Source organism: Phyllobates terribilis, unplaced genomic scaffold (genome assembly GCF_046119375.1).
Source record: "Phyllobates terribilis strain yellow unplaced genomic scaffold, ASM4611937v1 Scaffold_1__5_contigs__length_1240528914, whole genome shotgun sequence".
Lineage (NCBI taxonomy): Eukaryota > Metazoa > Chordata > Amphibia > Anura > Dendrobatidae > Phyllobates > Phyllobates terribilis.
Window position 1 is genome coordinate 743,826,869 of NW_027362761.1, and position 23,489 is coordinate 743,850,357.

Consider the following 23,489-nt stretch of genomic DNA (forward strand, 5'->3'; position numbering starts at 1 on the left):
TTCTCTGCTCAGAGCTATCCTTGCAATGTCCTAGAGGAGCTGGACTAGATGTAACTGAATGGGCTGCAGGTACCATCTCATGCTACCAGTAATGACAAGGGCACTAGCAAAGTGCAAAACCACAGGAGAATGGGTCAGAATATATATTGAGAGAGTAATTGTCTGTGGCAACTACCTGCAAAACCAGTCACTTTCTGGATGTTGCCTTGCTTTTGTCTATAAACTGTTCTTGTTGTCACTCTCAATTGCACCAAAGCAGGTGAAATTAATTCACAGTCACTTATCTTTACTAATTGGCTGATTTTTATCTCTGCTATTTAATTGACTTGGGGTTAGGCTTCACTCATACTTCGTTTTTTAAAAACTTACTGATTTTCATCATAATTTTGGATCCAGATTTACATCAGTGTTTGGTTACTGTATCATTTTTTACCATAAGTGTTTAAAACAGTTTGACTTATATCCAAAAAAAAAAGAAAAAAAAAGACAACTAATGAAGGTTTGCAATATTCTCCTATCAAACAGTAAAAAACGAGCAGCACTAGGATGTAACTAGGATGGCGTCAGTCCAAGTTCTTCACTGACCTATTGATTTGATTATAATGGATATGTGTTTTATCACGGATAAAGCATGTGCGTGAAACATGGACCTTTGAATATTGTCATGCTTTAGTGCTCCCTTAATGTTTTTCAGCAGTTTTATTACATTGTCGTTTATGTTGTATTCATTTTGCACAATAAATAAAAAGATTTTTCTTGTCATATTCTAGGAGCCGTGAGTTTTACATTTTTCTGACAACTGAGCCATGTGAGGGCTTTTTATCTGCACCATACCATCTTGTGATATATGCAACTTTTTGATCACTTTTTATCACATGAAAAATGACCAAAAGAAAATTTGTTTTTTTTTTTTTTAGTTTTCACGGTGCTCACCATGAAATCTATTCCACATGCCAACTTTATTAAAAGGGTTGATACGATTAAAGTTATAATTTATTACAGTATTTGGGAGGTAGAGTTTTATTTCATTTTACTAGTTGTGACACTAGCTGTCATTTTCAGCTTTACCATTTTGAGATAGATATGACTTTTTGAATTATCACAGGAGGAATGAACAAAAACAATTTGTAATTTTTTTTTATTTTACTTTTCACCATGCTCACCATGCAGTATATTCCACATGCTAACTTACTGCTAAGAGGGTAGACACGATTATGGTGATACTCACTTCATACAATTTTTTATGTTCTTTTTATATACTTTTGCACAAGAGAATCAAAACATTTTTGCTCATATTCTGATTGCCATAACCTTTTCATTTTTTCTGTTTGCACAGCTGGATGAGGGCTTGTTTTTTTCTACAATTTTACCTGTAGTTTTTATTTATACCATTTTGAAATACATGCAACTTCATGATCACTTCTTATTTTAGTTTTTGTGAGGCAGGATGAACAAAAATAGCAATTCTGACATTGTTTTTTTAATTTTTTTTTACAGTGTTCAGCATGTGAAATAAATATTCAGATAGTTTTAAACTACCAGTAGTTACGGAGAAAGCAATACCAAATATTTCATCTTTTTGTTTTTTTCCTAATTAAACCATTAGAATAATTATGTGAAGTTGAGCAAAATGCTTTGCGTTGCTCTGATCCCATGTCTGATCTATTCGTTCGTGGCAGCCTGACAAGGACAGTATTCACTTCGGCATCTGGCATCCTTGCCCTAGCATCCTTTCTTTTTGGCGCTTCTCTTACACTTATTAGTTCCAGTGATATCATGATGTGGCATGAGGCAGAGTGACAGCTAGAAACTAGGTTTCACATAACATCATGTAAGATCACTGGTCACTAGAGGTCACTAGTAAGTGCAAGAGGCGACTAAGATGCTGACCTGAGGTTACTGGCTACAGATGTGAAGGCTACTCTGGATCAGCTGCAATGGAGGACTGAACCAGGGAAGTACAAATCTTTTTGCTCAACTCTAGTTAACACTTATACCATTTATGAAATGCATATACTCTCTAATTACATATAGGGAAGAGAGGCTTTTTTAACAAATGGGTAAGAAGTTAAGGATTTTCACTTCTAATTATTTTAATAAAAAAGTTATGGCTTTTGGAAAGCCAATTTTGGCTATGGTATACTGTGAGCATCTATTGTAAAAAAATACTTGTATCTTCACTAAAATGTATAATAAATATAGAAAATTTAAGTGGTGCCTACAGTGAAACAGTGTGTTGGTAGTGTCCTTACATGGGGCTGCATGAGTGCTGCTGGTGTTTGGGAGCTACATTTCATTGATGGTGTCATGAATTCATAGATGTATTGCTCTATGTTGAAAGAGAAAATCATCACTATGTGCCCTTGGTAGACATGCACTATTCCAACATGACAAGGATCCAAAACACACATCTGTTGCACTTCTGAAAAAGGACAAGGTGAAAATGATTGAGAAGCCAAGTATGTCTCCTGATCTGAATGCAACCGTATACCTATGAGGAATTCAGAAGAGACAAGTTGATCATCGCTCTCCACCCAGCATCCAGGCTCTAAAAAAGGGCATTCCAGAAGAATGGAAAAACATAGTTTTTGCAGTATGTCGCCAACTTGTTCATTCAATGCCTAGAAGGCTTGGTGCTGTCCTTAAAAATCTTAAAAATCATGGAGGCTATACAAAGTACTAGATGTAGTAGTTTTTGGTGTGGGGTTGTATTCATTTCTGTATCAACTAGTTTGTGTCCAACTGAAGATTTTGTAATAAATGTTATATTATTAACCTTAATTTCTTGTTATGGTTTAAAAAAATGTGCTATGAAACTCAGTCTTGTCAAAATGTTGGAAATTGTTCTTGTGTTCGGTGAGATTAAAATCTTACTTTTCAAAGGGGGTGCACTCATTTATCCTGAGCTAAACAATTGTTTGGGCCCTTCATATAATATATTAGTAACATACACAATTATTCACATTGCATGTTTACTTCACCATTCACACACAATAATATAACTTTTTAGGTTGTGTTTTTTTTTATACATTTATTTACACTGCTGTAGTTATGCATTTATTATATTATATTTAAGCAGAAAATATAGTTGGTTCTGAACATTTCAAACACAAAAACATATTTATATAGTCACATCAGACACAATTTCTTATTTACTGATTGTTTATTAGGGGGTTTATTCTGTGTGCATGTTTTAATTAAAATATTTTTAGAGTAAACTTAATTATTAACACTCATCTCTATTCATTTACATGTTGTAAAGTTAACACACGCACTGTTGAAGTGCTACGTATTCACAATTCTGTTCAAACTTTGGATTTTATGTGTATACCCGACTTATACATAGTAGCTTCCCTTTGGAAGCTTGGACTGATGTGACAGCTTATTTATAAATATAATACAGTTGTAAGTATTAGTGCATTTTCAGACTGGTATGTAATTGGGTCCATGTGTTGTCCATGTGCACCACAGACTTCAGGTGGAGAGCATAAAGACCCATCATAGCCAGTGTGCTAGTGCAGATGGCCGATTTTCCACAATCTGGTGGTCTGTGTTGGAAAAAATGCCAGTCATAGCTAAAATTCTTTCATATAGCTGTCTGTGCCTGGCTATCTGAGTCATCTGCATCAAATTCGCCACCTGGTCACTAAAATGTGAACAGAATCCATACTGGCGAAAAAGAAAAACGTATTGGCCAGACGAAATGTGACGCTGATTCACTTCTCACGGACTAACCATGAGTTGGGATAGTCAAGGAGTCCGAAGTCAAAAGCCAGGAGGGTACGTCATAAACAGAGGGAAGAGACAAAAGCATAGTCAGGTCTCGGTCCGAGGTGAAAATACCAGGAGGATAGAGGATCAGAACACAGGGGTTAAAAAGACAGATGGTCAGAACGAGGTCCAAGGTCAGGCATCGAAAGATCATAAATAGAGATGCTCAGACTTGAACCCCAAACACAGATTTCATCAGGCACCCCAGCACCCTGAACACATGCTGTTTCCCACACTGTCATCTTTGTGACAGCACGGGAAACAGGGGCTCTGATCGGTGATAACATCGTTACTGCCAGTCAGAGCGCTGCGGGATCACACTGTCAGATGTCAGCATGAGCCTGCAGCTGTCACTGTGACTGTGAACAGCAGAAAAAATCTTACTGCTGGTCACAGGCGTAGGCTGATGAGAATACTACTACTCCCATCAGCCTACTTCTGCTGTCACTGATAACAGCAAGAGCAGGCATCGCTGATGGGAGATGGCAAATTTATACTCACCTTAGACCTAATCCCCGAAGCCATTGCCAGCTGTAAAAAAAGCAAAAATAAACAACCATATCCCTCACTTGTCCAAAGTGACCAAATGATCCACAGTGCGCCACGATGATCTGGTTCAGTTGTAGAGCAGTCACTGATGTGAGTGCCCTACATGACAACTGGCTGCACACTGACACAGGCAGTGTGTAGCGCTGAGCTGCCATGACAGAGTTCACAGGAGTTCATCATCTGATGAACTCCTGTTACCTCTTTATTGGCACAAGTGCTGTGTGAGAACTTTCTCACAGCAGCGGTGCTGTAAGTGAGATCACCGGGGCTTATCAGCTGATGAACTCCTGTGAACTCTGTCACGGCAGCTCAGCGCTATACCCTGTGGGAGCGATTACATTGTCAGTGTGCAGTGTGTAGCCAACTGCCGGATAGTATAGTCACATCTCCTGATATGTTCTACACATGATGTGGATTGTCGAGGGACACTATGGATTACGTGGACTACGGCAGATAGGTGAGTATTATGGTGGTTCATTATTTTTTAGTTTTTACAGGTGACATAGGCTTCGGGGATTAGGTGTTAGGTGAGTATAACTGTGTTTATTATTTTTATTTCAATACTTATTGATTTATTTTAACTTTTTTTTTCTTTGAGCAGAGGCACTGGCTGATGACTACTCCCATGAGCCTACTCTAGCTGTAATCAACGACAGCAGGCATAGGCTAATGGGAGTAGTAGTACTCTCATCAGCCAATGCCTGTGACCAGCGGTAAGCTTTTTACTGCTGGTCACAGTCACAGTGACAGCTGTGGGATCACGCTGACATCTGACAGCGTGATCCTGCAGTGCTCTGACCGATAATGATGTTACCGCCGACCAGAGCCCCTGTTCCCCGTGCTGTCATGCAGATGACAGCATGGGAAACTAAGGATGTTTGGGCCCCCCATTCATATGAATAGGGTTCAGTTTTGGGTTCGGGTTCGAGTACTTTTCTTGTACCCGAACTCAAACTTTTGATAGATGTTCGGCCGAACCCGCCGGACCTGAGCATCCAGGGGTCCGCACATCACTTCTCATAAAGCAAAACACTAGGCACAGAGATAACCAAATACACTTCATTGAAGCTACATCTGGCAGAGGTCTGGGACTTACAGCCAATCTAAATAGAAGAGCAATCACCTGGAACAATGAACACCTGGAAACAGCCCAGCACCTACCAGTCTCAGATTGGACAGCTAAGCTGTCAATCAAAACACTGGCAGCTCAGTCCACCCCTGCACCAGACTGGACACTGAGCTGTCAATCATTGTACTGACAGCTTCAGGACGCCACTGTACCAGTTTGGAAGGTTGAGCCATCAGTAACTGCATTCCAGACACACAGAGGGGTGGAATTGTAACAATTTATATGTCTGATCTACAGACACCTGTTAAACACTAACTGTATCTCATAAAATACTCTATAAAAACCAAGATTAATTGGGCAAATGATTTGCGATCCATTTTAGAAGAGACGTGGGATTCAATTTTAGAGTATATCCCCAAAATATCTCTTAGTGAAACTAAAAGGTTGTCAGAACTATTCGTCACATATAGGGTATACAAAACTCTCTTATGGTTGTTTAAAGCGGGTTTGCACACAGGCTCCATGTGCCCTAAATATACTGCAGAAGAGGCGAACCTTCTACGCATGATGTGGACATGTCCATATTTCAATATGTTTTGGATAACAGTCTTGAATTTAAGCCATCTAGTGATGGGAGTGACAGTTCAAAGAAATCATATTACGTGTATTCTGGGATATGTGGATGAAACATTTGCAAATGAACAGTGGAAAGTAACGATTGCAAGACATTAGTGCTGTAAAGAAATTGATTGTCTCCCATTGGTTGTCAGAAAATCTACCCACATGCAGGGAGTACATTAACAAGGTCAATTATATTATCCTTATGGAAAATGTGTGTATCTTAAATAAGTCATATAAATATCTTATGAACATGTTAAACAGAGTATTTATGATGGAGTGTGTTTTTGGTTGTCCCCAGAGAAATCTATGGGCCTTCAAACACACAGGACTAATGTAATGTTTGGTGAAGTAGTATTGTGTGTATCTCACTGTACCTAAAGAATCTGGATTAGATACTTTCAATAGAATTGTTTTTGTAATTGCCTACACTGATATTTTCACTGTGTATACCGCAATTTTTTTCTTCGTTATTGAGATTTGTCATGCTTGGTTTATTGGAATAGGAGCAGGGGGGTGAAGGGGTGAGTTTTTGTTTTCTGTTTTTGTTTTTGTTTTGTTGTATAATTTTGGAAAACGTAATAACAATACCTGTTTCCAAACAAAAAGGTAAAATGTGAACTTGAAAAATATACAATGTATGCTTTTAATTTAAATTCTTCATTAAAACTTGAAAGTATCTAATGTGTATGAAGATTTGTTTCTATATTTTCATTTGGAGACTTTACCTGCTTTTCCTATCCAAGCAAGCCCAAGGATTCCATTGTAATCCCTATTTGTCAACAAGTATGAGAGGCACACGTTATTCCAGTTGGCTCTGGAGTGTAACATTAGAAGTTTTTCCGGTCCAATAAAAGCTGAATGCATAGCACTGTCAAGCTTCTCCTCCTGAATTATCTGAAATATTTGTAAGAATAAATCACGTATATAATATACTTAAGTAATCGCAATGTAAAAATTGCAACCCAGCCTCTCAGTCCAATGGCTTCCTGACTTCATCAAGTATCTGCTTAATGATGTTGATTTTGCACAGTAGGAAGTAGGGAGTGGCATGGTCTTTGCCTACTTAGAGAAGCCATGCTTAAGTTACTTTCACAGATTCATATGAGTACAAACATAAAAATAGACAAATTTTGTCCTTAGGTTTCATCCTTTTTTCATCCATTTTTTTCAGTGAAGCGGGTAAACTGTCAGAACTATGTTTATCCACTGACTCTCTACCATGAATTAGTTAAAAATGGATGAAAAATTAATGGAACGCTGAAGCACAAAGTATGTCTTCCATTTTTCATCCATTTTCTAAAGATCCCTATAGACTTTAATAGCAGAGTCTGATTCACAAGACGGACGAGAATAGGACTTGTTCTAAGTGGACTGGAGACATAAATCCATTTAAAAAAAGATGTGTGTATGGATCAATGAAACTATTGGTCAGTGTGCTGTCAGAGAATAAACGGACAGCACAACGGATGGGTGAATGCAGCCTTAGGCTAAAGACGCTAGTTCATGCAAACTTGTGTGTCTCATCCAACAGTACCAAATCACTTCGTAATTGATTTGATATCGAAAAAATGGTATTTGTAGATGCATAAATCCAATGTAAAATCTCTAATTGGGTCTCAAAACTACCATGGTCTTTTTATAGTACTTATGAGGCAAAATGACCTTAAAACCCCCTTAAAGCACCAAGGCCCAAGTCCGATTGCTACCACTGCAACTGCTATAACGACGCCAATGGCCGCTAAGATCCCAAAAATAAAAAATATTGGTTTTGCTTAAACATAATTCAATATGGTTTTGAAAAAAATGTCATCATAGTAATCATCAGTTAGCAGTTTTTCCTGACTGGCAGCTGGTGTCATGCTTCCATAGCAATGCCATTCTTGTAAGCAATGGACTAGTGATAGTACAGTAAATGTTGCCACAAGTATCATTAACATTTTATAATACCATTACACTAACATAATTCTTTGTACATTTAGTTAGTATGATGATTGTTGTAACAATAATTGACCCATGTGAATGGACCTAAAGGCTAAGGAGACAACTTTCGGAAGATTTTTTCTTTCTTAAAGGCCTTTTCCTATTATTAAGTTATCACTAGTGTTGAGCGAACATGCTCGACACTGCTCGGTATTCGCCCGGGCATCACGCTACTCGGGATGTTCGGCGAGCACCGAGCATTTCCGGGTTACTCGGGCGGGAGCTCGGGTCTCCGCCCTGCATGTTTGGCGCTCTTTACAGAGCCAATGAACATGCAGGGATTGCCAGCCAGTCACTGTAATGCCGCAGCCATGTTGTTTGTGGGCATTACAGTGATTGGCTGGCCGCACAGCGTCACCTCGAGTATTTAAAACCGGGCGCCGCCATCTTGGACACAGTCGCTCCGGATCAGACAGTGTAGGGACAGCGCTGCTGATTTAGGGAGAGATATATCCTGCAAAATAGTTAGTGTAGGGTCTGTAAAGGCTGCCAGATCAAACAAACAGTCCATCTCAGGACTAATATCCATCCCAGGTATATCAGGCAGGCAGGCAGGCTGTATAGGAGACGCAGTGGTTATACCAGCAAACGCTGCATTACAGTCCTGTGTGCTGCTTCTGTTGCTGAAATTGCTGGACTAAGCTCCAGGTCCCAGGGGCCAGGAAAAATCCTTTTTTTTAATCTAAATCCTCTTTTTTTTTTCCTCCTTCACAATGTACAAATACCCATCTTATTAACCTTTTGGTGTCCCCCCCCCCAAAAAAAAAAGTGTGCCTCTGATTTTTCAGACACAAATATATCTGTTGTAGTCTGGTGTAGGCCCGAGAAATACAAGTGTGGTTTTGCAGTTCCACGGTTCAAACCTCTGTATTATCCACTTTTGGGCCATTTGTATCTAAAAAAAACAGTTTGAGTGTGTCGCTCACTGTTCAGCTGCAAATATCTCTATTTAAAAAAGTGTGGTATACCCCAGTAAACAATAACTGTGGTTTTGCCATCCCACGGTAAAAAATCTCTATTATTCAGGTTTTGGTATTTTTTTCCGTAAAGAAAAACAGTAGTGTCTCCTGACTGTTGTGACACAAAAATATATCTGTTGAAAATAGTCTTGTGTAGGCCCGACATCCCAGTGTGGTTTCGCAGTTCCACGGGTCAAATCGCTGTACTATCCAGTTTTGGGCCTTTGGTATCTAAAAAAAAAGCAGTTTGATCGTGTCGCTCACTGTTCAGCCGCAAATATCTCTATTTAAAAAAGTGTGGTATACCCCAGTAAGCAATAACTGTGGTTTTGCCATCCCACGGTAAAAAATCTCTATTATTCAGGTTTTGGTAGTTTTTTCCGTAATGAAAAACAGTAGTGTCTCCTGACTGTTGTGACACAAAAATATATCTGTTGAAAATAGTCTTGTGTAGGCCCGAGATCCCAGTGTGGTTTCGCAGTTCCACGGGTCAAATCGCTGTACTATCCAGTTTTGGGCCTTTGGTATCTAAAAAAAAAGCAGTTTGAGTGTGTCGCTCACTGTTCAGCCGCAAATATCTCTATTTAAAAACGTGTGGTATACCCCAGTAAACAATACCTGTGGTTTTCCTCTTCCACAGTTCTAATCTACTCTTTATTACCCTTTTTCCATTGATAGTGCAAGTGTAAGCTATTTTACTTCATTTACAATGGGCAAGGCGCGTGGCAAGGGACGTGGAAGTGGACATTCTGGTGATGGTTCGTGCAGAGGACGGGGCCGTGGCCAAGGTGAAAATGTGCCACAACCAACAGCCACATCTTCTCGCTCCCACTACTTGACCGAATTACTAGGGAAGCACAGAACAACACCAGTATTGAGAACTGATCAGTGTGAACAGGTTATTAATTGGATAGCAGACAATACTTCCAGTTACCTGGGCACCACCACCTCCGGTCTGTCTTCCACACGGTCAACTCTTAGTAGCCGTGAGTCTCAACCGCATACTCCTCCTCACCCTGATGCTCCTTCCTCCCACAATGCCGAGTGTCGTCAGACAGCAAGTGATCCCACACTTGGACACTCTGAAGAGCTGTTCACTGGTCCATTTCCATATTTGGGCCCCTAGCCTGATACGCTTGAAGTGGTGGAAGAGGAGATCCCATGTTGCGATGCCCAAATATTTGAACTGCCATGGCCACAGGAAGTCGACGTTGGCAATCTGTCACAAGAGGTGGACGATGACGAGACACAATTGCCAGGAAGTGAGGAGGAGGATCGTGGTGCGAAAGTGGAAGAGGAGGAGGTGGTGGATGATCTAGTAACTGACCCAACGTGGAAGGAGGACATGCAGAGTGAGGCCAGCAGCACACAGGGGGAGGGAGGCAGAGTACCCCAACAGGCAGGAAGAAGCAGTGTGGTGGCCGCATACAGAAGGCAGGCAACCGTTCCCCGTAACACCAACACGAGGGACGTTGCCAGTACAAGCGGTAGGTCTTCCAGAGTCTGGAATTTTTTTAAAGACTCTGCTGATAACCCCAAAAAGGCCATATGTTCCACCTGCCATGCCAGCATCAGCAGGGATGACAAAACTACCAGCCTGACCACCACCAGCATGATCAGGCACATGGCAGCAAAGCACCCGACTTTGTGGGGCGAAACCCAGGGTCCACGACCAGTGTCAGCGGGTGTCACCACTGCTTCTTCCACTGTTGTGCGTGCAATAGAACCTCCTGTTGTGTGTGCAAGGCAATCCCCTGTCCATACTGCATGTAAAGATGCCCCCTCCTCTCAGTCTTCACTTGTTATGACAGTTTCTCAAGAAACAGCATCAACGTCCACGTCCACGTCCCACCGCAGCGTTCAATTGTCCATATTCCAGACCTTTGAACGAAAGCGGAAATTCGCAGCTAACGCCCCACAGGCCACAGTCCTAAATTCGCACATTTCACGACTGCTTGCATTGGAAATGCTGCCTTTTAGGCTGGTGGAGACGGAATCTTTCTGCAATCTTATGGCGGTGGCCGTCCCTCGGTACTCGGTCCCCAGCCGACACTATACAAGCACGTGTCCCAAAGCATCTGCCGTGCCCTCAACAACGCAGTTACTGGGATAGTCCACCTGACAACGGACACGTGGACAAGTGCTTGTGGCCAGGGATGGTACATCTCTCTGACGGCACACTGGGTAAACATAGTGGAAGCCGGGACCCAGTCGGACCTTGGGACGGAACACATCCTCCCCACGCCGAGGATTGCGGGCCCTATGTCAGTCAGAGTTGCCCCCACAGTGTACAGCTCCTGCGCATCCTCCTCCTCCTCCTCCTCATGTTCAGCCTCCATCTCAGATATCACCACATCAGTTACAAGCTGGAAGCATTGCAGTACTGCCTCCGCCAAGCGGCAACAGGCTGTGCTGAAACTCATAAGCTTACGTGATAAACCTCACACTGCTTGTGAGTTGTAGACAGCTGTGAAAGAGCAGGCAGATCTGTGGCTGAGACCGCTGAACCTACATCCTGGCATGGTCGTGTGTGACAATGGCCGTAACCTTGTGGCGGCTCTGAGGCGAGGTGAGATCACACACGTACCATGCCTGGCTCATGTGCTTAACCTCGTGGTTCAGCGGTTTCTTAAATCGTACCCCGAGTTGCCAGATCTGCTCGTGAAAGTACACCGCCTGTCAGCTCATTTTTGCAAGTCGGCTACAGCTTCCGCCGCCCTTGCTGTGTTGCAGCAGCGTTTGCAGCTTCCGGCACACCGACTGGTGTGTGATGTCCCCACACGTTGGAACTCTACCCTCCACATGTTGCAAAGGATTTGTGAGCAGAAGAGAGCAGTTATGGAGTACCAGCTGCAACAAGGCCGTCGATATTCAGTTCAGACTCCACACATAAGACCTCAGGAGTGGACCTGGATGTCTGACATATGTACCATCCTGACAAACTTTGAGGAGGCCACCAAGATGGTGAGTGGCGATGACGCCATCATTAGTGTCAGCATCCCACTTGTCTGTCTTTTGCAACGCTCTCTGCAGAGAATTAAAGAGGAGGCATTGCAGCCAGAGTATGATGAGATGGATCAAGAAGCCGTAGCGGGCGATTACACACAGCCCAGCCTCATCTCATCCCAATGTGCATTGGGGGAAAATGAGGGAGAGGAGGAGGAGGAGGAGGAGGAAGAACAGGAGCTGCTATCATGCGTTGTAGACAGTAGTACCTGTACAAGTGTCATACCGTCGGTTCAGCGTGGGTGGCCTGAGGACAGGGGGGAGGAGGAAGAGGAGGAGGAGGAGAGCATGGTCAGTCGTCATCTTGGTGAGGACACGGAAATCTTGCCCATTACCAGTCTGGCACGCATGGCTGACTTTATGTTACGCTGCCTTAACCATGACCCTCGCGTTGTCAAAATGTTGGGTGACAGTCATTACTGGTTGGTTACACTTGTAGACCCCCGCTACAAGGAGAACTTTCACACTCTTATTCCTGAGGTGGAGAGGTCTACAAAAATGGGGCAATACCAGAAGGCCCTTGCTGCAGAACTCTTAAAAAAATTCCCATCTGAACACGCTAGCAGCAGAGGTCACAGTTCGTTGCCCAACCAAGGCATACAGGCGAGAGAGATGCAACTCCAATCTAGCAGAGGCAGGGGAACACTGTCAACATTCTAGGACAGTTTTCTGACACCCGCCCAGCTTACAGGCCCTGAGGCGCGGGGTACTCTCACAAGGAGTGGAAAGTTTCAAAAGATGGTGAGGGGGTACCTTGCCGATCGTACCAGCGTCCTCCGTGATTCCTCTGTGCCTTTTAATTATTGGGTATCCAAGCTGGACACTTGGAATGAACTCGCTCTGTAAGCCTTGGAGGTCCTGGCCTGCCCTGCCGCTAGCATGTTATCGGAGCGTGTTTTTAGTGCCGCTGGGGGAATTATAACTGATAAGCGCACTCGCCTGTCAACTGACAATGCTGTAAAGCTGACCCTTATCAAAATGAACAAGCGCTGGATTGGGCCAGACTTCTCATCACCACCAAATGACAGCAGAGTAACATAAAGTCATATCCACTGTGTTATTTCGGGAGGTGTATTCACATGCACCGCTTCACACCCACACATGGGTATACGCTTCCTCTTTTCGGCTGTTTAATCTTCTTCTCCTTATCCTCAGCCTCCACCACCACTATACCACCAGGGTGCCAGAATTGCAAGTTCCTCCGTCCTAATTTTTGGCAGCTTTTGCTGGGAAAGCATAAGCAAATACCATGGGACACCCACTCCCCAATAATGGGACTTATGTTTGTAATATGCTGTACTGCATGGCTCTTGTAAGGGGCATTGCAAGTTGCTCCGTCCTAATTTTTGGCAGCTTTTGCTGGGAAAGCATAAGCAAATACTATGGGAGACCCACTCCCCAATAATGGGACTTATGTTTGTAATATGCTGTACTGCATGGCTCTTGTAAGGGGCATTGCAAGTTGCTCCGTCCTAATTTTGGCAGCTTTTGCTGGGAAAGCATAAGCAAATACTATGGGAGACCCTCTCCCCAATAATGGGACTTAAGTTTGTAATATGCTGTACTGCATGGCTCTTGTAAGGGGCATTGCAAGTTGCTCCGTCCTAATTTTTGGCAGCTTTTGCTGGGAAAGCATAAGCAAATACTATGGGAGACCCACTCCCCAATAATGGGACTTATGTTTGTAATATGCTGTACTGCATGGCTCTTGTAAGGGGTATTGCAAGTTGCTCCGTCCTAATTTTTGGCAGCTTTTGCTTGCAAGGCATAAGCAAATACTATGGGACACCCACTCCCCAATAATGGGACTTATATTTGTAATATGCTGTACTGCATGGCTCTTGTAAGGGGCATTGCAAGTTGCTCCGTCCTAATTTTTGGCAGATTTTGCTTGCAAGGCATAAGCAAATACTATGGGACACCCACTCCCCAATAATGGGACTTATGTTTGTAATATGCTGTACTGCATGGCTCTTGTAAGGGGCATTGCAAGTTGCTCCATCCTAATTTTTGGCAGCTTTTGCTTGCAAGGCATAAGCAAATACTATGGGACACCCACTCCCCAATAATGGGACTTATGTTTGTAATATGCTGTACTGCATGTGACGCGCCCCCTGGGCCGTGTGTACACGTGTGTGGGATACCCGGTGCCGGGTCTCTGGGGTCTGTAGTCTCCGTGGCGGTGACCCGGTCCCGTGGCTCAGGCTGGTCAAACCAGTGGCAGTCTTTCTTAGGTTTTGAGGTTAATTGTCCGACTGCGCCAACCGTGGATTGCGGTCAGGGAGTACCACCGCTGCGAGGCTTACCGCTGAGGCTGGTGTTGTGTGCGCAGCATAGAATGGGATAACTCCCCTCGGGAGGCGTATAGCCTCAGGGCAGTGAGTGTGGATGATGGGGGTGATGGTGCACGAGCGCAGCAGGAACGACTCAGAGTCTTTGCAGTGCAGTTCAGGGTCTTTACTGATGATTATAAGGTAGACCCTCCCGGGAGTACTGGCTAGCATAAGAGGCCTGGTCAGTCTGTGAGCAAGCAGGAGTTCCCCTGGCTAGGTGGAGTTGTAGGCCTCCCCGTCTGTCTGCACTCTTCCTGGCTACCTTGCTGTAAGCGGGTAGAAGTAGCCCACGTCCCTGAGTGTACCGTGTAGTGCTCACCCGTATGGCTGGTGACTTGGGGCCTTCTGTTAGCCTCCGCTCCACGACGGCGGTGCTGGTCCCTTGCTTGTGACTGAGCCTCCGGGCTTCTATGGCCAGAGGACCTGAAATCCCCTGCCGGCTGGTTTCTGCTGCTGGATATATAAGTCCTCACAGCTTCGGACTCCTGTGTCCGGTTCCTATTGTCTTCTGCCAGGGCGAGCTTTGCTCAGCTTCCAGCCCCTGGTCTTTAGCTCCTAGCTCCTACAGAGCTCCTTGCTGTTACTTTCCCTTGCTCTCACTCTGACTCTGACTGTTCTCTGACTCACTCAACCCCGCCCCAGATCCAGTTTATAAGGGCAGAATTCTCCCCTCCCAGGACTGGGGCAGGAGGATGTGGCATGTTTAAGGGATCCTGACCAAGAAACCTCACACTTGCTCTCTGACGTAATATCTCTATTACTGTGGTGACCAGACCCCTGGGGTGCCACACATGGGTCTTGTAAGGGGCATTGCAGTTCCTCATAATTTTTGGAAAGCCTTCCATTCACTGCTTAGGCCAACAGTGCACGGGAGACCCAGTTGCTATAAATCGAAAAAAAGGTTTACTTAGTGCCCTCTGACCTCCATGTCATTTCCAAGGGGAATTGGAGTGTCTCGAAATATTTGGCAGGCATTGCACTCACTGTATGCCCTATAACTGTGTAGCCGAACCGCTCCTTTTGTTACAGAAACATATCCTACAAGACCTATCTGGTTGACTGGCCTGATATTGATGTGAATGGTCCCTGTTCCTCCTGCTCTTTCTCCTTTGCCACCACCTCATCCATCATTTATCACCTGAAGCTTTGTTTTAACGGGAGTCATAGAACTGGAATAGTAGCAGGAAAACATCCAGCAATCCTCGGAGGAGGTAGGATATGCGTCAAAACACGGACCACCTCAGGCCTAGCCGCTACTACAGACATGCGCTTGCATTCCAAGAAAACAAAGCAGATGCTAACTTCTATCATCATCATCATGCTCCTCACCTAGGCACTCTCAACTCCCCTGATGGAGAAGCCAGGGCCCACCGTAGGAGTCTGGTTCTCTGGTGGGCTCGTCCAATGCTGCCCTAAAGCAGGCCAGGCTAAGAAAAATGTGGGGGAAGGTGACAGGAGACATCAGGGCGGCTGGGGGCCGAGTATGGACACCTGGCCGCCACCTGGTGGCTGGGGACCGAGCGTGGACACCCGGCCGCCGGGCGGCTGGGGACAGAGTATGTATACCTCGCTGCCGAAGCGGCCATGAGGTAGTGGCCAGCTTCGGCCTCTTCCAAACTAAAAGGCCCCATTTCAAGTGAAAGCTAGCAGTATGGTATTGCAGCCTGCGGGTGGGTGGGTGGTTGGCTGCATATTTTCGCTTGCATTGCAAGGAATGGGGGAGGTACAATTGAACACTGCCCTGGGACAAGGACTTGCACGGGGATAGTTGCAAGTCTGCATCTTCTGATGCGGCAAGGATCACTTCTGATGGGCACACTTTTAGACAGTGACCTGAGGGTCAGAGATGCTTCCAGGGGTCTTCCCCATGCTGATCTCTTGTCTTTTCAGCACTGTATGCATGTGTCACACAGCACATGGCCAGATAAGGTTGTAAAATGTTAAAATGACATTTCCCGGTGAACGCATTTGTCACGGTTGAAAGCAATACAAAAGTGCAAAAACGCATGAAAAATGCTACTTGTGAACATAGCCCAAGGTGTGGAGGAGTATTTTTGCTTTTGGTTATTTATTTTACCTTATACACAAGTTTTTACCCTGGAAAGGAAATTCCTTAACATATTTCACAGGAAAACCGTTTCAGTTTAGTTTTTGAACGTTTTATTGTGAGCCCGCAAAAGTGGCTTAATACCTCTGACCACGTTGTTGACAGCAGTGACCTGCGGATCAGAAATGCTTCCAGGGGCGATCACCATGCTGCCCCCATGTCTTTTGAGCACTGTCACTATCGTTTTGGGCACTTTTTAGGCTTTCTACAGACTGCCGGGGTTGCTGCCGCAAAAATGCTCGGGTCTCTCGTAGACTAACATTGGGCTCATTGCTTGGGTCGAGCACCCGAGTATCACGGTAAGCTCGGCCCGAGCTTCGAGCACCCGAGTATTTTAGTGATCGCTCAACACTATCAGTCGTCATCTTGGTGAGGACACGGAAGTCTTGCCCGTTACCAGTCTGGCACCCATGGCTGACTTTATGTTACGCTGCCTTAACCGTGACCCTCGCATTGTCAAAATGTTGGGTGACAGTCATTACTGGTTGATGACACTTTTAGACCCCCTCTACAAGGAAAACTTTCACTCTCTTATTCCTGAGTTGGAGAGGTCTACAAAAATGGGGCAGTACCAGAAGGCCCTTGCTGCAGAACTATTAAAAAAATTCCCATCTGAACACGGTAGCGGCAGAGGTCACAGTTCGCTGCCCAACTAAGGAATACAGGCGAGAGAGACGCAACTCCAATCCAGCAGAGGCAGGGGAACACTGTCAATGTTCTAGGACAGTTTTCTGAGACCTGCCCAGCTTACAGGCCCTGAGGCGCAGGATACTCTCACAAGGAGTGGAAAGTTTCAAAAGATGGTGAGGGAGTACCAGCGTCCTCCGTGATTCCTCTGTGCCTTTTAATTATTGGGTATCCAAGCTGGACACTTAGAATGAACTCACTCTGTATGCCTTGGAGGTCCTGGCCTGCCCTGCCGCTAGCGTGTTATCGGAGCGTGTTTTTAGTGCCGCTGGGGGAATTATAACTGATAAGCGCACTCGCCTATCAACAGACAATGCTGACAAGCTGACCCTTATCAAAATGAACAAGGGCTGGATTGGGCCAGACTTCTCATCACCACCAAATGACAGCAGAGTAACATAAAGTCAAATCCATTGTGTTATTTCGGGAGGTGTATTCCCATGCATCGCTTCACACCCACACATGGGTATACGCTTCCTCATTTCGGCTGTTTTTTTCTCTTCTCCTTATCCTTAGCCTCCACGACCACTATACCACCAGGGTGACCGTGTTCCATGTTGCCAGCATTGCAAGTTCCTCTGTCCTAATTTTTGGCAGCTTTTGCTTGGAAGGCATAGGCAAAGACTATGGGAGACCCACTCCCCAATAAAGGGAATAATGTTTTTAATATGCTGTACTGCATGGCTCTTGTAAGGGACATTGCAAGTTCCCCCTTCCTAATTTTTGGCAGCTTTTGCTTGGAAGGCATAGGCAAAGACTATGGGAGACCCACTCCCCAATAATGGGAATAATGTTTTTAATATGCTGTACTGCATGGCTCTTGTAAGGGGCATTAAAATCGTCTTGTTAAGCTACTGTGACCTCCATGTCTCTTCCAAGGATCGTTAATATTGTCTTTTTATTCCACTGCGACCTCCACCACTCTTCCAAGGGGCATTAAAAGCGTCTTGTTAAGCTACTGTGACCTCCACGTCTCTTCCACAGGGCGTTGATATTGTCTTTTTATTCCACTGTAACCTCCACCACTCTTCCAAGGGGCATTGATATTGTCTTTTTATTCCACTGCGACCTCCACCACTCTTCCAAGGGGCATTAAAACCGTCTTGTTAAGCTACTGCGACCTCCACATCTCTTCCAAGGGGCATTAAAACTGTCTTGTTAAACCACTCTGAACTCCACAGCTCTTCCAAGGGGCATTGACATGTTGTTTTTAATTACCTCTAACCTCCATGACTCTTGCAACGGGCATTGCATTTCCTCCTAATTTTTGTCAGCTTTTGCTTTTCAATGCATAGGCGAACACTAAGGGAGACCCACTCCCCAATAATGGGTAGAATTTTTTTAATACGCTGTAATCCACGTCTGGTTCAAGGGGCATTGCAGTGCCTAATAATTTTTGGAAAGCCTTCCATTCCCTGCTTAGGCCAACAGTGTACAGGAGACCCAGTTGCTATAAATGGAAAAAACGGTTTAGTTAAGGCCCTCTGACCTCCATGTCATTTCCAAGGGGCATTGGAGTGCCTCGAAATTTTTGGTAGGCATTGCATTCACTGTATGCCTTATAACTGTGTAGCTGAACCGCTCCTTTTGGTACAGAAACATATCCTACAAGACATGTGTGGTTGGCTGGCCTGATATTGATGTGAATGGTCCCTGTTCCTCCTGCTCTTTCTCCTTTGCCACCACCTCATCCATCATTCATCACCTGAAGCTTTGTTTTAACGGGAGTCATAGAACTGGGATAGTAGCAGGAAAACATCCAGCAATCCTCGAAGGAGGTAGAATATGCGCCAAATGCTGACCACCTCAGGCCTAGCTGCTACTACATACATGCGCTTGCATTCCAAGGAACAGAAAGCTAAGGAGGTGGATGGCCTCATGATCATGAATAATTTACTCGTTGTGTAGGAGGCCGACCACTGCTGCTGTCTACCTTCTGAACTTTGTGTTGAAGCCTGATTGACCCAGGACCCGCAATCCTCTATGTCTGGAGGACGTGTTGCATCCCAGTGTCCAACTGTGTCCCGACTTCCACAATATTAACCCAGTGTGAAGGCGTCAGTGAGATGGACCATTCCTGGCCACATTCACTTGTCCACGTGTTTGTGGTTAGGCTGTCCTTCCCACTAAATGCACTGGGGAGGGCACACGTAATGTTTTGGTATGCGCGCTTGTGTATAAGGCGCACTGGGACAAATAGGGGCAGCTGGGGACCGTTTATGGACACCCGGCCACCCCCACGCGGCTGGGGACTGTGTGTGGGCACCCGGCCGCGGGGCGGCTGGGGACTGAGTATGGACACCCGGCCGCCCCCTGGCGGCTGGGGACCAAGCGTGGACACCCGGCCGCCGGGCGGCTGGCGACTGAGTATGAATACCAGGCTACCGATGCAGCCATGGCCAGATTCCACCTCCACATGCCTAAAAGGCCCAATTTAAAGTGCAAGCAAGCTAGCAGTATGGTATTGCAGCCTGGGGGTGGGTGGGTGGCAGGCTGCATACTTGCGCTTGTATTGCAAGTTATGGGGGAGGTACAATTGCACACTGCCCTGGGACAAGGACTTGCACGGGGATAGTTGCAAGTCTGCATCTTCTGATGCGGCAAGGATCACTTCTGATGGGCACACTTTTAGGCAGTGACCTGGGTGTCAGAGATGCTTCCAGGGGTCTTCCCCATGCTGTTCCCATGTCTTTTTAGCACTGTATGCATGTGTCACACAGCACATGGCCAGATAAGGTTGTAAAATGTTAAAATGACATTTCCCGGTGAATGCATTTGTCACGGTTGAAAGCAATACAAATGTGCAAAAACGCATAAAAAATGCTACTTGTGAACATAGCCCAAGGTGTGGAGGATTATTTTTGTTTTTGGTTATTTATTTTACCTTATACACAAGTCTTTACCCTGGAAAGGATGTTCCTTAACCACTTTCCGACCTGGTCAGTAATAGTACGCACCAGGTCGGGAAGGCCGGTTCAGCGGGGGCTCCGGCGGTGAGCCCGCACTGAAGCGAGCACATGTCAGCTGATTATTGGAATCGCAATCCACCCACGGCTGTTAACATGTTAAATCTCTGACAGTGGCATTTAACTCGCGCTTCCGGGAGTCCTAAGCCCCGCCCATCAGTGACCCCGTCACGTGATCGCGGGTCACCAATGGGTGGGCATGACAACTCTGGGTCTGCAGCAGACGCCTGTGGTTGTCATGTCTCAATTGCTATGTGCGCCACCTAGTGGTCAGCGCTCATAGCAAGTGAGCATGTCTCCTGCATACAAGCGATCTGCTCATCGCTTGTATGCAGTAGAAGCAATCAGACAACTGCTGCTTCTAGTCTCCTCTGGAGACTATAGAAGCAAGCAGAATGTGTAAAAAAAAAGTTTTTAAAAAAATAAAAAAAATAAAAAATATATAAAAGTTTAAGTCACCCCCCTTTCGCCCCATTCAAAATAAAATATATATATATAAAAAAAAAAACACATACACATATTTGGTATCGTCGCGTTCAGAATCGCCCGATCTATCAATATAAAAGAAGAATTAATACAATCAGTAAACGGCGTAACGAGAAAAAAATTTTAAACGCCAGAACTACGTGTTTTTGGTCGCTACAACTTTGCAATAAAATGCAATAACGGGCGATCAAAACATCGGATCTACCCCAAAATGGTATCAATAAAAACGTCAGCCCAGCACACAAAAAATAAACCCTCACCTGGCACCAGATCCCGAAAAATGGAGAAGCTAAGGGTCTCGGAAAATGGCGTCATTTTTTTGTTTTTTTTTAGCAAGCTTTGGATTTTTTTTTCACCACTTAAATAAAAAAGAACCTATACATGTTTGGTGTCTATGAACTCGTAACGACCTGGAAAATAATGATGGCAGGTCAGTTTTAGCAATCTGTGAACGTGGTAAAAAAAGGACCCAAAAAACAACTGTGGAATTGCATTTTTTTTGCAGTTTCACTGCACTTGGAATTTTTTTCCCATTTTTCAGCACACGATATGGTAAAACCAGTGATGGTGTTTAAAAGTGCAACTCGTCCCGCAAAAAATAAGCCCTCACATGGCCATATTGAACGAAAATTAAAAAAGTTCTGGCTCTTGGAAGAAGGGGAGCAAAAAAGGAAAACACAAAAACAGAAAGACCCATGGTCGTTAAGGGGTTAACATATTTCACAGGAAAGCACTTTCACTTTCGTTTTTGAACGTTTTATTGTGAGCCTGTAAAAGTGGCTTAATACCTCTGACCACATTGTTGACAGCAGTGACCTGGGGGTCAGAAATGCTTCCAGGGGCGATCCCCATGCTGTCCCCATGTCAGTTGAGCACTGTCACTATCGTTTTGGGCACTTTTTAGGCTTTCTACAGACTGCCGGGGGAGCCGCCACAAAAATGTTCGGGTCTCCCATAGACTAACATTGGGCTCGTTGCTCGGGTCGAGCACCCGAGTATCACAGTGAGCTCGGCCCGAGCTTCGAACACCCGAGCATTTTAGTGCTCGCTCAACACTAGTTATCACCAATCCAAAGAATATATAAAATTGCTTAGGAATTGGTGAAATCTGAACGTGATAGGCCATCTGGTCCTGAAAATTGGACTCTGAAATGTCAAGTCAGAATGGAGTGGTGTCCAAATATGTTCACCACCACTCCAGACATTGTCTACGGGGCTATTTAAGATAGCCGAGTGCTGTACTTGGCTATCTCCAACAGTACCATGGAAAAATAGTGGCACATATGTTTTGCATACTTTGAATATTTGATAACTTTAAATGATAGGAATTGCTCCTTAAAGATGCATATTTTTAAAGCAATTGTGAAAGAGGATTTAATGGAAAATTTTTAACCTTTTTGACTCTTCAACATCTATGTATCATGTAATAGCACATTGCAGAATGAGTTGGCAGTGATTCCGACAGTGAGCTCATTTTGAATTAAGGGTTCATAACACTTATCTATAGTCTCTTGGCAATCTTCTTAGCTAATTTATGAATAAATTTAAATTGAACATTGATTTGGTCATCAGGCAGCTTGGAAAAATTCAATAGAAGAGAGATAAGGTTTACAAACCTAGTTATTACAACTAGCTCACTCTTGTTTTACTGCTAACTCAGCCAGCTATGTACTGTAATACAAAGAGGTGGGAAAATCCTAAAGGTCAAATTTTTATGAAACTGTACTGCAAAAAAATACTTTGGAGAAAACAAATGACATACATTTACGTAAAAAAAAAAAAAATTGCCCAAAAGGAGTCAAACCCTATAACCTAACTAAACCACAGTTTATAGCAAGATAAGTACAGTATACTATAATTTAAAAAGAACAATTATTTCATAGAAAAAAACGTGAGAACTATAATTTAACAAAATGGTATACAAGCTACAACATTTTTGGCATGTTATATACTGTACAATGATATCATTGCTATCAATTTACATTACACAGTTTGAAATAAAACAGAATTAAACACTTATTTATCACTCCATACTTACATTTAACACCTTTACTTTAAAGTTAATATGTCTGATGCCATTAAAGTTTACTTGCTCATATACTGAATTTACTGATCGCATGTATCCAGCAATCTAAAAAATACATAGAAATATGTAAAAACAAAAAATCCAGCTGGCAAAACAGAATGAAGAACTAAACATCACTGTGAAGTGTGAGTATGAGAATATTTTCTTAACCCATTTACCCCAAAGGGTGGTTTGCACATTAATGACCTGGCCAATTTTTACAATTCTGACCACTGTCACTTTATGAGGTAATTACTCTGGAACGCTTCAACAGATCCCTCTGATTCTGAGACTGTTTTTTCGTGTCATATTGTACTTCATGATAGTGGTAAAATTTCTTCGATATCACTTGCGTTTATTTGTGAAAAAAACTGAAATTTGGTGAAAATTTTGAACATTTTGCTATTTTCAAAATTTGAATTTTTATGCCCTTAAATCAGAGAGATACAGTACAGACCAAAAGTTTGGACGCACCTTCTCATTTAAAGATTTTTCTGTATTTTCATGACTATGAAAATTGTACATTCACACTGAAGGCATCAAAACTATGAATTAACACATGTGGAATTATATGCTTAACAAAAAAGTGTGAAACAACTGAAAATATGTCTTATATTCTAGGTTCTTCAAAGTAGCCACCTTTTGCTTTGATGACTGCTTTGCACACTCTTGGCATTCTCTTGATGAGCTTCCAGAGGTAGTCACCGGAAATGGTTTTCACTTCACAGGTGTGCCCTGTCAGGTTTAATAAGTGGGATTTCTTGCCTTATAAATGGGGTTGGGACCATCAGTTGTGTTGTGCAGAAGTCTAGTGGATACACAGCTGATAGTCCTACTGAATAGACTGTTAGAATTTGTATTATGGCAAGAAAAAAGCAGCTATTGTACTG

The 23,489-nt window shown here is 43.9% G+C and overlaps 1 protein-coding gene across 3 annotated transcripts in view; it reads right to left on the reverse strand.

The window, feature by feature from the left end:
- Positions 1-23,489, reverse strand: part of LOC141149036 (disintegrin and metalloproteinase domain-containing protein 10-like) — a 258,254-nt gene that overhangs the window by 123,795 nt on the left and 110,970 nt on the right. For all 3 annotated transcript variants that reach the window (XR_012245373.1, XM_073636861.1, XM_073636860.1), the window contains 2 exons: positions 22,573-22,665; positions 6,736-6,904 (listed from right to left, as the gene is read on the reverse strand). Coding sequence is in view for 2 of the 3 variants with exons in the window: in XM_073636861.1 (XP_073492962.1) it covers positions 6,736-6,904; positions 22,573-22,665 (262 nt within the window). In the remaining variant the exon portion in view is untranslated. The remainder of the gene's footprint in view (positions 1-6,735; positions 6,905-22,572; positions 22,666-23,489) is intronic.